Raw genomic sequence first — 15159 nt, forward strand, 5'->3', positions numbered from 1 at the left:
TGTTGTGTCTGTGGTTGTTTTCATTTGTGTGTGTGTGCAGCCATCTGTGTGCATGCATGTGCCTGTGGGTGCGTGTACGTACCTCTCGGAGGTTGGGTCCTTACAGTTGAGTGGGTACTTGAGCTCGATGACGTCTCCGTTCCTCTCTCTGAGAAGGTCGTGCTGCTCTGTGTAGTACTGCACCAGCTCTGCCAGCGTGGCAAACTTCTCCCCTCCATACAGGTCGTAGTAGTCCCCTGAATTCTGGATCTTAATGTGGGTGACCTCATTGTTCCGCCTGACACACACACACAGAGGAGAGTGGTTGGAGTCAGGGTTAGTCATAGTGCACATTGTTCAGATAGATCACTGTATATTATGTAACAGGTGCACCCTGCAGCATGTAGCAGAGGTTAGGTTCAAATCAAATCAAATCAAATTTGATTTGATTTGTCACATACACATGGTTAGCAGATGTTAATGCGAGTGTAGCGAAATGCTTGTGCTTCTAGTTCCGACAATGCAGTAATAAGCAACAAGTAATCTAGCTTACAATTCCAAAACTACTACCTTATAGACACAAGTGTAAGGGGATAAAGAATATGTACATAAAGATATATGAATGAGTGATGGTACAGAGCGGCATAGGCAAGATACAGTAGATGGTATTGAGTGCAGTATATACATATGAGATGAGTATGTAAACAAAGTGGCATCGTTAAAGTGGCTAGTGATACATGTATTACATAAAGATGCCGTAGATGATATAGAGTACAGTATATACATATACATATGAGATGAATAATGTAGGGTTGGTAAACATTATATTAGGTAGCATTGTTTAAAGTGGCTAGTGATATATTTTACATAATTTCCCATCAATTCCCATTATTAAAGTGGCTGGAGTTGAGTCAGTGTGTTGGCAGCAGCCACTCAATGTTAGTGGTGGCTGTTTAACAGTCTGATGGCCTTGAGATAGAAGCTGTCTCTCGGTCCCAGCTTTGATGCACCTGTACTGACCTCGCCTTCTGGATGATAGCGGGGTGAACAGGCAGTGGCTCGGGTGGTTGTTGTCCTTGATGAGCTTTATGGCCTTCCTCTGACATCGGGTGGTGTAGGTGTCCTGGAGGGCAGGTAGTTTGCCCCCGGTGATGCGTTGTGCAGACCTCACTACCCTCTGGAGAGCCTTACGGTTGTGGGCGGAGCAGTTGCCGTACCAGGCGGTGATACAGCCCGACAGCCTACCACTGTTGTGTCGTCCGCAAACTTGATGATTGAGTTGGAGTCGTGGGTGAACAGGGATGGGTTAGGGCAGTGTGCAGTGTGGTTGAGATTGCATCGTCTGTGGACCTATTTGGGCGGTAAGCAAATTGGAGTGGGTCTAGGGTGTCAGGTAGGGTGGAGGTGATATGGTCCTTGACTAGTCTCTCAAAGCACTTCATGATGACGGAAGTGAGTGCTACAGGGTGGTAGTCGTTTAGCTCAGTTACCTTAGCTTTCTTGGGAACAGGAACAATGGTGGCCCTCTTGAAGCATGTGGGAACAACAGATTGGGATAGGGATTGATTGAATATGTCCGTAAACACACCAGCCAGCTGGTCTGCGCATGCTCTGAGGGCGCGGCTGGGGATGCTGTCTGGGCCTGCAGCCTTGCGAGGGTTGACACGTTTAAATGTTTTCCTCACGTCGGCTGCAGTGAAGGAGAGTCCGCATGTTTTAGTTGCGGGCCGTGTCAGTGGCACTGTATTGTCCTCAAAGTGGGCAAAAAAGTTATTTAGTCTGCCTGGGAGCAAGACATCCTGGTCCGTGACGGGGCTGGTTTTCTTTTTGTAATCCGTGATTGACTGTAGACCCTGCCACATACCTCTTGTGTCTGAGCCATTGAATTGAGATTCTACTTTGTCTCTATACTGACGTTTAGCTTGTTTGATTGCCTTGCGGAGGGAATAGTTACACTGTTTGTATTCGGTCATGTTTCCGGTCACCTCGCCCTGATTAAAAGCAGTGGTTCGGGCTTTCAGTTTCACGTGAATGCTGCCATCAATCCACGGTTTCTGGTTTGGGAATGTTTTAATCGTTGCTATGGGAACAACATCTTCAACGCACGTTCTAATGAACTCGCTCACCGAATCAGCGTATTCGTCAATGTTGTTGTCTGACGCAATACGAAACATATCCCAGTTCACGTGATGGAAGCAGTCTTGGAGTGTGGAGTCAGATTGGTCAGACCAGCGTTGAACAGACCTCAGCACGGGAGCTTCTTGTTTTAGTTTCTGCCTGTAGGCAGGGATCAACAAAATAGAGTCGTGGTCTGCTTTTCCGAAAGGAGAGGTTAATAGGGTACCCCTGTTCTCTCTGTGTGTGTGATGTGTGTGTGTGTGATGTGAGTCCTGCCGAAAGGATAATGTATTCTAGCCACAGGTCGTGCTCAGAACCTATTTGGAAACGCAGCAGCGTCTGTCATTTGTGTATGAAAAAAGTATGTGTGGGTATGGCACACACACACAGAGAAAACCAGGACTTGTTTTTTAAATAGTAGGCATTTTGTGTATGCGGGAAAAAATCCTGTTTTATAGTATGTGAAACTTCTGAAATGTTATATGCTTTAAATGCCAGGATGTCATACTCATTTCGCTTTTCATCGAGTAGACTTCATTGCACACTGCTGAGGAAAATAATCGTCTTTGGAAACCGACGCCTGTTTGAGCCTAAATGAGAAGTGTGAGTGGTAAGCACCAGAGCTCCAGTGCTCCCCCACAGTCCGGTCCATCCGGTGCCTCCTCCAAGCACCAGGCCTCCTGTAGGTCTCCCCAGCCCGGTGGGTCCTGTGGCAGCCCCACGCACCAGGCTGTCTCTCCGTCTCCTCACTCCAGTTTCTCCCGCCTGTCCGGCGCTTCCAGAGTCTCCCTCCTGTCAGGAGCTGCCAGAGCCGCCCATCAGACAGGAGCCGCCGAAGCCGCCCGTCCGTCAGGAGCCGCCGGAGACGCCCGTCACTACAGAGCCGCCCTTCACTCCGGTGCTGCCGGAGTTTCCCGTCTATTCGGGTCCCGCTGTAAGGGTCCACAGTCCGAGGTCTGCGGCGAGGGTCGCCACTCCAAAGGCGCCGTTTAAGTGGGCCAAGACTAAGGTGGAGTGGGGTCCACGTCCCGCGCCAGAGCCGCCACTGCGGACAGATGCCCACCCAGACCCTGCCCTATGGGTTTAGGTTTTGCGGCCGGAGTCCGCACCTTTGGGGGGGAGGTACTGTCACGTCTTGACCTTAGTTCCTTTTTCATGTCTCTATTTATTTTGGTCTGGGCATGAGTTGGGGTGGGCATTCTATGTGTTGTTCTATGTTTTTGTATTTCAGTGTTTAGCCTGGAATGGTTCCCAATCAGAGGTAGCTGTTTATTGTTGTCTCTGATTGAGAACCATACTTAGGCAGCCTGTTTTCTGTTTTGTGTTTTTACACCTGACAGGACTGTTTGGTTTTCGTTCATTCTCTTGTTATTTTGTTTTGTGTTCAGTTTAAATAAAATTGAACACTTACCACGCTGCGCATTGGTCCGATCCTTCATACTCCTCGTCAGATGAGGAGGAAAACCGTAATCAGCTGAGGATGACAAGCTTTACCAAAATGCAATTGTGCATTAGATGAGGCATTCTCAGTAGGATGAGCCTAGTATCCTGATATTTGTTGCTTACTGCATTTGTTTTTACTAAACAGTATGTAGTACGATTAGTACACAATATGCCTTTCTTACAGACAAATGCCCAAATCGCCCTCTAGTGGCTTCATGGGTGGAATGCTATTAATATTTTTAGTTTTATAATTAAATCAACATTATTTCCAAAAACCCTCTGGAAAGCCCGTGTTTGTTTCTATGTCAAACATTTGTGTTATATTTCAGACTTATGTGACGTACAATACCAGTCGAAAGTTTGGACACACCTACTGATTCAAGGGCTTTTCTTTATTTGTACTATTTTCTACATTGTAGAATTATAGAGAAGACATCAAAACTATGAAATAACACATATGGAATCATGTAGTAACCAACAACAACAAAAAAGTTAAACAAAACCAAATATATGTGAGATTCTTCAAAATTGCCACCCTTTGCCTTGATCACAGCTTTGCACACTCTTGGCATTCAACCAGCTTCATGAGTAATGCTTTTCCAACAGTCCTGAAGGAGCTCCCACATGTGCTGAGCACTTGTTGGCTGCTGTTCCTTCACTCTGCGGTTCAACTCATCTCAATTGGGTTGAGGTCAGGTGATTGTGTAGGCCAGGTCTGATGCAGCACTCCATCACTCTCCTTCTTGATCAAATTGCCCTTACAAAGCCTGGAGGTGTGTTGGGTCATTGTCCTGTTGAAAAACAAATGATAGTGGGACTAAGTGCTTACCAGAAGGGATGGTGTATTGCTGCAGAATGCTGTGGTAGCCATGCTGCTTAAGCATACATTTGAAAAAATCAGCGTCACCACAGCATACAATCACACCTCCTCCTTGCTTCACGGTGGGAACCACACATGCAGAGATTTTCCGTTCAACTCTGTGTCTCATAAAGGCGGTTGGAAACAAAAATCTCAAATTTGGAAATCACACCAAAAGGACAGATTTACACCGGTCTAATGTCCATTGCTCGTGTTTCCTGGCCCAAGCAAGTCTCTTCTTATTGCGGTCCTGTAGTAGTGGTTTCTTTGCTTCAATTCGACCAAGAAGGCCTGATTCACAGTCTCATCAGAACAGTTGATGTTGCGATGTGTCTGTTACTTGAACTCTGAAGCATTTATTTGGTTGTAATTTCTGATGCTAGTACTGTTCTTGAAATGACCAAATAGGCTATCTTCTGTATACCACCCTTATCTTTTTTGTGTGTCTCAAATGCATTAAGGAAAGAAATTCCACAAATTAACTTTTAACAAGGCACACCTGGTAATTGAAATGCATTCCAGATGACTACCTCATGGAGCTGGTTGAGAGAATGCCAAGAGTGTGCAAAGCTGTCAAGGCAAAGGGTGGCTACTTTAAAGAATCTCAAATATATTTTGATTTGTTAAAACTTTTTGGGTTAGTAGATGATTTCATAGTTTAAGTCTTCACTATTATATAGTAAATATAAAGAAAAACCCTGGAAAGAGTAGGTGTGTCCAAACCTTTGACTGGTACTGTATACAAAGTGCAAAATTGGGATGCAAACTCATGAGAGCATCAGCTGTTCCGGGCGACTGTGTGATCACGTTCTCCGCAACCGATGTAAGTAAGACCTTTAAACAAGTCAACATTCACATGGGCTGACCAACTAGCAAGTGTCTTCACTAACATTGTCAACCTCTCCCTGTCTGAGTCTGTAATACCAACATGTTTCAAGCAGACCACCATAGTCCCTGTTCCCAAGAACACTAGTGTTACCTGCCTAAATGATTACCGACCTGTAGCACTCACATCTGTGTGCCATGAAGTGCTTTGAAAGGCTGGTCATGGCTCCCATCTACACCATTATCCTAGAAATTCTAGATCCACTCCAATTTGCATTCAACCTTAATTAACAGATAATGATCTCTACTACCCACCACACTGCCCTTTCCCACCTGGACAAAAGGAACACCTACTGTATGTGAGAATGCTATTCATTGACTACAGCTCAGCGTTCAACACTGAGGACCCTGGGACTAAACACCTCCCTCTGCAAATGGATCCTGGACTTCCTGACGGGCCGCCCACAGGTGGTAAGGGTAGGTAACAACACGTCCGCCATGCTGATCTTCAACACGGGGGCCCCTCAGGGGTGCGTGGTCAGTCCCCTCCTGTACTCCCTGTTCACTCATGACTGCACGGCCAGGCTTGACTCCAACACCATCATTAAGTTTGCAGATGACACAACAATGGTAGGCCTGATCACAGGAGGAGGTCAGAGACCTGGCAGTTTGGTGCCAGGACAACAACTGCTTCTTCAACGCGATCAAGACAAAGGAGATGATTGTGGACTACAGGAAAAGGAGGACCGAGCACGCCCCCATTCTCATCGACGGGGCTGTAGTGGAGCAGGTTAAGAGCTTCAAGTTCCTTGGTGTACACATCACCAACAAACCAACATGGTCCAAGCACACCAAGACAGTCGTGAAGAGGGCATGACAAAACCTATTACCCTTCAGGAGACTGAAAATATGATGGTTCATCAGATCCCCAAAAGGTTCTACAGCTGCGAGAGAGCATCCCTGCCTGGAATGGTAACTGCTCGGCTTCCGACCTCAAGGCACAACAGAGGGTAGTGCGTACGGCCCCGTACATCACTGGGGCCAAGCTTCCTGCATCCAGGACCTCTATACCAGGCAGTGTCAGAGGATGGCCCTAAAAAGACTCCAGCCACCCTAGTCATAGACTGTTCTATCTGCTACCGCATGGCAAGCAGTACCGGAGAGCCAAGTCTAGGTCCAAGAGGCTTCCAAACAGCTTCTATCCCCAATCAAACGGCTACCCAAACTATTTGCATTGCCCCCCCATCTTTTACACTGCTGCTACTCTCAGTCGTCATCTATGCATAGTCGTTTTAATATCTCTACCTATATGTACATATTACCTTGACGAACTAGTGTCCCCACACTCATTGACCAGTACCCCCTGTATATAGCATCACCATTGTTATTTTACTGCTGCTCTTTAATTATTTGTTACTTGAAATGTTTTGGGTATTTTATTTTTTTATACTGCATTGTTGGTTAGGGCTTGTATTCAGCCAGAGTGTTTGTGTTCATGCACATGTCTGCGCGTGCCAGAACAGAGCAAGAGAAAACATCACGAAAACCCACATGAAGATAACAGGTTGATGTGGTCCGCGGTACCGTGAATACCCAATCATTTCTGCACAGGAGTAAGAACAACCTTATCAGACAAGATTATTCCTGTTGATTTTGAGTGAGTATTTGTTTGTGTTCATGTACATGTCTGTCACGTTCTGACCTTAGTTCCTTTGTTTTGTCTTTTTGTTTATATGGTCAGGGCGTGAGTTGGTGTGGGCACTCTGTTTGTTTTTCTATGTTTGGTTTATGTGTTCGGCCTAGTATGGTTCTCAATCAGAGGCAGGTGTTGTTAGTTGTCTCTGATTGAGAATCATACTTAGGTAGCCTTTTTCCACATGTGTTTTGTGGGTGTTTATTTTCTGTTGGGCACACCCGGGTGAATATCGCCGCCCCAAGGCTGAGCTGGAGGCAGCGAAAGCCGAGAGGCGGTGGTATGAGGAGGCAGCACGGCAGCGCGGCTGGAAGCCCGAGAGGCAGCCCCAAACATTTATTGGGGGTGGGCACACGGGGAGTGTGGCAAAGGCAGGTAGGAGACCTGCGCCAACTTCCCTTGCTTACCGGAGAGAGAGAGGGACCGGGCAGGCACCGTGTTATGCGGTGGAGCGCACGGTGTCCCCGGTACATGTGCATAGCTGGTGCGGTACATTCCAGCTCCTCGTATCGGCCGGGCTAGAGTGGGCATCGAGCCAGGTGCCATGAAGCCGGGCCGGCGTACATGGCACCAGCCTTACGCATGTTGTCCCCGGTTCGCCAGCACAGCCCAGTGCGGGCTATTCCACCTCGCCGCACTGGCCTGGCTACGCGGAGCATTCAACTAGGTAAGGTTGGGCAGGCTCGGTGCTCAAGAGCTCCAGTGCGCCTGCACGGTCCGGTCTATCTGGTGCCACCTCCACACACCAGCCCTCCGGTGGCAGCCCCCCGCACTAGGCTGTCTCTCCGTCTTCTCCCTACAGGTGCTCCCGCCTGTTCAGCGCCGCCAGAGCCTTCCTCCTGCCCAGTTCCGCCAGAGTCTCCCGTCTGTCCTGAACCGCCAGCCAGCCAGGAGCCGCCAGCCAGCCAGGAGCCGCCAGAGCCATCAGTCAGCCAGGCGATGCCGGAATCGCCCTTCACTCCGGCGCTGCCAGAGTCTCCCGTCTGTCCAGCGCTGCCGGAATCTCCCGTCCATTCAGGACGCATGGCTAGGGTCCCCAGTTGGAGGTCAGCGGCGAGGGTCGCCGCCCGTAAGAGGCCACGGGGGCGGTTGAGGAGGCGGACAAAAACTGTTGTGAAGTGTGGTCCACGTCCCGCGCCAGAGCCGCCACCGCGGACAGACGCCCACCCAGACCCTCCCCTATAGGTTCAGGTTTAGCGGCCGTCACGTTCTAACCTTAGTTCCTTTGTTTTGTCTTTGTTTATATGGTCAGGGCGTGAGTTGGGGTGGGCAGTATGTTTGTTTTTCTATGTTTGGTTTCTGTGTTCGGCCTAGTTTGGTTCTCAATCAGAGGCAGGTGTCGTTAGTTGTCACTGATTGAGAATCATACTTAGGTAGCCTTTTTCCACCTGTGTTTTGTGGGTGTTTATTTTCTGTTCTGTGTTTTGTTGCACTGTTCAGGATTGTTCGTTTGTCGTGTATTGTTTTGTTTCAGTGTTCATTAAAACCGTTTTAATATTAACACGCTGCACCTTGGTCCTCCTCTTTTTCTCCCGACGACGATCCTTACAATTTCTGAGATTATTCCTTTATAATACCATGTTGAGTTTGAGTGAGTATTTGAGAGCAACTGGTTTTCACTAAATGCAGATGGCCAGGGAGCACAGATAAGGTCAAAAAACAGTCTGACACTTTTCAAAATACACAGCCACAAAGAGACACAATGTCACAAACACATAGCATGCTAAACCCGAAACATTCTTATCAGCATGGAAACAAGAAGTGAAAAATTAGGCCTAGTTGAAGATAGTACTTTCTTTTTCCATTTCCAGTGAAAATTTCAGAGCAATATTTGTCTGCAGCAAAAGGCCGAACCAATGCACAAACATGCACTTTGTCTTAGTACACCTACACATGTACAAGTCGGTTTTTGAGCCTGCAGCAAACCACAACTCCCACTCCACACACTTTTACAAAAAATATCATGCTGTTGCTAGCGATCTAACTCAGGAAGAAAAGTGACAGAACTGCACATTATGCTATCTGATATCTAGCTTTAATGCAATTAGCTAGCCCTCTCTCTGCAAATTGATGATCAAGTAACAGTAATATAAAGTGGAACAAATCCTATTCCCTCCCTCTCATCCATCTTTCTCTCCTATAAACCTGCATTCTCTCCTTCCCTCCCTCTCATCCATCTTTCTCTCCTATAAACCTGCATTCTCTCCTTCCCTGTAATTGTGTTATGAATGTTTGAGTGGAGCAGTATGCCTCCCTGTCTGTGGCTACTAATGGCCCGTGGCGGCTGCACTGTGTGTGTGTGTTTGTGTGTGTGTGTGTGTGTGTGTGTGTGTGTGTGTGTGTGTGTGTGTGTGTGTGTGTGTGTGTGTGTGTTTGCACCATGCTGTTTGTGGGAGTTTAACACAATTAATGACGTCGCATTGAGCCAAACATCCATCTAGATTTTACACTGCGGATGGGATAGGTCTCTTGCAGACTTGGAGACATAGCACACAATCATTGTGCCATACAGCATTCATTAAGCTGCTTTTGACCATGGCAAAATCAAGTAATGCTTTTGTACAGAGTTATGTGAATATTGTTTTTGGACATACAGTGGAGTCTTTTTTCAGATGCCTTGATAAAGCTGAGCAAAAAGACTGCATAAAATAAATACAAATATGGAGCTCAAATAAACATTTGAGCTCTATATTTGTATTTATTTTATTATATATATTATTGTATATATACATATATATTATATATATAAAATAAATATATATTTGTATTTATTTTATTATATATATATTATATTATATTTATATATAATTATTATTATATATATATATCTACAAAAGGTAAGGGGTCAAATGATTGGATCCCCTGTTTTCAGTACTCCTGGATAACAACACTGAGCCTTATATAAAACAAGGTGTTGATATTGGAGAACACATTGGGAGGGATCTTAGACCATTCCTCCATACAGAATCCTTCCAGATCCTTGATATCCTTCCTCTGAGTTTATGGACTGTCCTTCAATTCAAACCACAGGTTTTCAATGGGGATCAAGTCAGGAGACTGAGGTGGCAATTGCAAAATGTAGATTTTTTTTGGTCAAATAAACAATTTATTTGTGGATTTTGACGTGTGCTTGGGATTATTGTCTTGCTGGAATATCCACTTGGGGCCAAGCTTCAGTTTCCTAGCAGAGGCAACCAGGTTTTTGGCTAAACATATCCTGGTACTTGGTAAGGTTTATGATGCTGTTGATCTTAACAAGGGAAGCAAAATAGCCCCATAAACATCAAAGATCTAACACTATGTTTTACAGTAGGGATGAGGAATTTCTGAAAAATGTGCATTTTTATTTTGAAGGCCAAACCCACTGCTGGTGTGCGTGACCAACGACCTCTATTTTCATGTCATCTGACAATAGCACCACCTGGTGTTTGTTAAATGGCATTGGCACTTGGATTGGACCGGTGCTATGGTCATAGAGGTCTTTGTCCGTGCACAGCAGCAGTGGGTTTGGCCTTTGAAAGAACATTGCACATGTGGGGGCTTCTGGCACAAGAACAGTCCCCACAAGAAAAAGAGTTAGGTTAAGGTTTAGAATTAGAGGTTAGGGAAAATATGATTTGCATGGGAATCAATTGTTTGGTCCCCACAGGTATAGTAAAACAAACATGTGTGAGTGAAGGACCTGTCTACCTAAAAGCCCTTCTGACTACAAGGATGGAGGCCGCTGCACTTGTTTTACTATATCTGGAGCAACATTAGGTCATCATCAATCTTCAGTGGCCCACCCATGGTTCGAGAAGAAAGAACACACAATGACACTATTTAGTGCCTCTTCCCCCCTTTCCTTTTATCTACTGGCTTCCTATCTCTCTCTAGTTCCAAAACGTGTGTATCAAACAGGCCTTTGGACAGATTCGAACACATGTCGACATCAGAATACAGTGGGGAGAAGAAGTATTTGATACACTGCCGATTTTGCAGGTTTTCCGACTTGTAGAGGTCTGTAAGTTTTATCATAGGTACATTACAACTGTGAGAGACGGAATCTGAAAAAAAAAATCCTGAAAAAAACATTGTATGATTTTTAAGTAATTAATTTGCATTTTATTGCATGACATAAGTATTTGATACATCAGAAAAGCAGAACTTAATATTTGGTACAGAAATCTTTGTTTGCATGTACAGAGAAGATACGTTTCCTGTAGTTCTCGACCAGGTTTGCACACACTGCAGCAGGGATTTTGGCGCACTCCTCCATACAGACCTTCTCCAGATCCTTCAGGTTTCGTGGCTGTCGCTGGGCAATACGGACTTTCAGCTCCCTCCAAAGATTTTCTATTGGGTTCAGGTCTGGAGACTGGCTAGGCCACTCCAGGACCTTGAGATGCTTCTTACGGAGCCACTCCTTAGTTGCCCTGGCTGTGTGTTTCAGGTCGTTGTCATGCTGGAAGGAGGTTGTTGGCCAAGATCTCGCGATACATGGCCCCATCCATCCTCCCCTCAATACAGTGCAGTTGTCCTGTCCCCTTTGCAGAAAAGCATCCCCAAAGAATGATGTTTCCACCTCCATGCTTCACGGTTGGGATGGTGTTCTTGGGGTTGTACTCATCCTTCTTCCTCCAAACGCGCGAGTGGAGTTTAGACCAAAAAGCTCTATTTTTGTCTCATCAGACCACATTACCTTCTCCCATTCCTCCTCTGGACCTTGCGTGCGCTGCAGGATTTTACTAATGGTTTTCTTTTGAGACTTTTCTTTGAGACTGTGGTCCCAGCTCTCTTCAGGTCATTGACCAGGTCCTGCCGTGTAGTTCTGGGCTGATCCCTCACCTTCCTCATGATCATTGATGCGCCACGAGGTGAGATCTTGCATGGAGTCCCAGACCGAGGGTGATTGACCGTCATCTTGAACTTCTTCCAATTTCTAATAATTGTGCCAACAGTTGTTGCCTTCTCACCAAGCTGCTTGCCTATTGTCCTGTAGCCCATCCCAGCCTTGTGCAGGTTTACAGTTTTATCCCTGATGTCCTTTACACAGCTCTCTGGTCTTGGCCATTGTGGAGATGTTGGAGTCTGTTTGATTGAGTGTGTGGACAGGTGTCTTTTATACAGGTAATGAGTTCAAACAGGTGCAGTTAATATAGGTAATGAGTGGAGAACAGGAGGGCTTCTTAAAGAAAAACTAACAGGTCTGTGAGAGACGGAAATCTCACTGGTTGGTAGGTGATCAAATACTTATGTCATGCAATGATTTTCTGGATTTTTGTTTTAGATTCTGTCTCTCACAGTTGAAGTGTACCTATGATAAATTACAGACCTCTACATGCTTTGTAAGTAGGAAAACCTGCAAAATAGGCAGTGTATCAAATACTTGTTCTCCCCACTGTATGTGAGTGCCGAGGGCAGAGTCAATAACCACCAGACCACCATGGCCACGTCTCTGTTACATAGTATCCAGTGAGAACACAATCCACTTATCAAAATGAGATGAATCAACATTCTATTAGGTCAATTTGGCCAATGCATTTAATAGATTGAATCTATAAATAGCCCGACTGCAATGGAAATATGTCTAATGGAAATGAATGGAGGCAATGGCATACGTAATACGGGGAGAAAATCCATCCACAGTCCCGGCTAATGCCCTCTAAACCTCTCCTCTGACTAAGAGCATAGAGATGTATAAACACAAAATGATACTAGAACACACACCACTAGAACAAAAGTTGTGGCCTATGTTCCCAAAATATTTTCACTAAACGAAAACAATGAATAACCAAGGCATTTCTTTTGATCTGAGAATTACATACACAGAGTATACTAAACATTAGGAATACCTTCCTAATATTGATTTGCACCCCTTCTGTCAAATTGGCTGGATGTCCTTTAGGTGGTGGACCATTCTTGATATAATCCTTCTTTAACCTGTCTCCTCCCCTTCATCTACACTGATTGAAGTGGATTTAACAAGTGACATCAATAATGGATCATAGCTTCCACCTGGTCAGTCTATGTCATGGAAAGAGCAGGTGTTCATTATGTTTTGTATACTCAGTGTACATGAGCTTCACAATTACATGCTTGGCTGTGTAAATTCTCACTCCCTCAAAATGCAGCATAGAGCTATGGTTGCCAAGGCCTCTCCCATAACAGAACACACTGTCTACTTAACCACACATTGTGATCTACTCCGGCCACTACTAGCAGAAAATGTATAACCCCTCCCCCTTCCCCTGCCATCCAGCCCCCTGCCCAGGCCAGGAAAGGGAGAGGGGGAGATAAGCAAAGGGAAAAGCAGGGAGAATGAGATAACAGCCCATTGGAGTACCAGGGCGTCCATTAAAAGGAGAGTCAAGCTAATAACATGCTGGTAAGAAGAAACACTAACGACATGGTAATCACTCTCCTGTTGAGTGTGTGTGTGTGTGTGTGTGTGTGTGTGTGTGTGTGTGTGTGTGTGTGTGTGTGTGAGAGAGTGTGAGAGTGTGTGTGAGAGAATGCTAGAGAGTGTCTGTGATGTGGGAGTATGTGTGAGCATACAAGTAAGAGACCGTTAGCTTGGTCACACTGGACCCTGGCAAGTTTAGGGCCCAATTCCGATTTAGGAAATTACACTTTCTTACACACGCCTTTCCTACACACTTCTCAGTAGTTGGTATTCAGACTTACCTTATGAAGGTGTGTAATGGGCTTTGCAGGCGTGGTTCCCTTGTGTTCACTGAATAATACATTTAACCGCTGAAAACCTTTCCACTTGGTGGCCAACAGATTTTTCCATTCAATAGGGTTTTCAGTAAATGTATCTTAAGACATCCCTTCAAATACGGTGTACCTAGTAGTTTGAATTTTGTCATCAGACTCAATAGAATATCTTGAGAGAACGGGTTCACAATATTAGGGATCAATGAAAGAAAGTCATCTATAATATATGCATATTTGCCTCTGTTTCTGCACCCATTGGTAGATTTCAAAATACTCTGATCGTGTAGATTATTTAAGGGTAGCAATGTATTTTACAGGTTTGCCTAGCATTTACACACGGAAGAAAGAAAACGGTGGTTTGATTCAGTCAGAAAATTGCTACATTCAGATCTTTAACCCATGGTAATGTTGGAAGATTAGTTTACATTGAATTACAATAGGGAGAATATTTTACAATAGGAGGCTGTACCCTCATCCCCTCTCATCCCCTCTATTGCCTGCACTAACTAACTGTGTGATGACACAGCCAAGTAGTGTCATTCGTCAGGTTCAAACTGTTACGGCTTGGTCTGCGCTCCGCTCCATAACCATTTAATGAACCTACATGTCTTTTCTCTGTATTACCAACTGTTACTAATGATCCTCAGCAACAACCACATGGCCATGACGGAATTCACAGAGAAAGCAAATGAAGGTAAACAAAACAATGTAATTAAATGGAATGATAACACGGGCTATACTAACTAAAGGGAACTAACAATACATTGGCAGTTCAGTGTGGGTTGTTATCAGGCCTACCTACTGATAGTGGCTAATATTTAACATGATAGAAATAGTAAACAGAGAATGATAATAATGATAATATAATTAAGACAATTGAGAGTGCCGATCCCTGCAAGTTAAAAGGCCATACAATTTCAATTCTGCAGAATGGAAAAACATTTCAAAAAACTTTACTGTGGGAAAGTTAATACGATTACATATGACTGGTTTAACATTTGCCTCCTGTGATTTATAAGGTAAGTATACCTAAAACAAGTGTCACTTATATTTACAATTCCAAACAGATTACTAATTTCCCTAGCTGCTATCAATAGCTATTATCAAGTTGTAAATTACAGTGCAATGAGAATGGGGTTATTTCTATCGGAAAAAATAAAGTAGATGCCGACAGGTTCGCTGAACCTTATTCATAGTTTCCTCACGCGTAACGGTGCAGAAATTAGGGAATTACTGTAAATCAAGGTCAGAATATGGCGTATCTAGCTAGACACACCTCTGCCACACCTTGATTTATTCGATCGCCACCCAAAATGAATATCAGGTGAATAGCACGCTATTCCATTGTTTAAGTTCCATTGCTTAAGTTCAAGGTCAGAAACCTCGGAAAAAAATGCATAAAAATGCATACGTTCCATTTACGCACGCTAAACTCGGGTCGTAATTGGGTCCTTGGTGAATAGGCAAGACATAGCTGAATAGTCGCAAAGAAAAGTGTAAGTGAGTAAGTGTAAAGCATAACTCTCATCAGCTCATGAAAGCT

At 44.8% G+C, this 15159-nt stretch overlaps 1 protein-coding gene across 4 annotated transcripts in view; it reads right to left on the minus strand.

Annotated features, from left to right (window-relative positions):
- The window catches only part of LOC110491865 (tyrosine-protein phosphatase non-receptor type 11), a 117729-nt gene that overhangs the window by 43681 nt on the left and 58889 nt on the right, over positions 1-15159 (minus strand). For all 4 annotated transcript variants that reach the window (XM_021565687.2, XM_021565689.2, XM_021565688.2 and 1 more), the window contains exon 3: positions 83-277. In XM_021565687.2, the coding sequence (XP_021421362.2) occupies positions 83-277 (195 nt within the window). The remainder of the gene's footprint in view (positions 1-82; positions 278-15159) is intronic.

This window comes from Oncorhynchus mykiss, chromosome 16 (assembly GCF_013265735.2).
Source record: "Oncorhynchus mykiss isolate Arlee chromosome 16, USDA_OmykA_1.1, whole genome shotgun sequence".
NCBI classification, from domain to species: domain Eukaryota; kingdom Metazoa; phylum Chordata; class Actinopteri; order Salmoniformes; family Salmonidae; genus Oncorhynchus; species Oncorhynchus mykiss.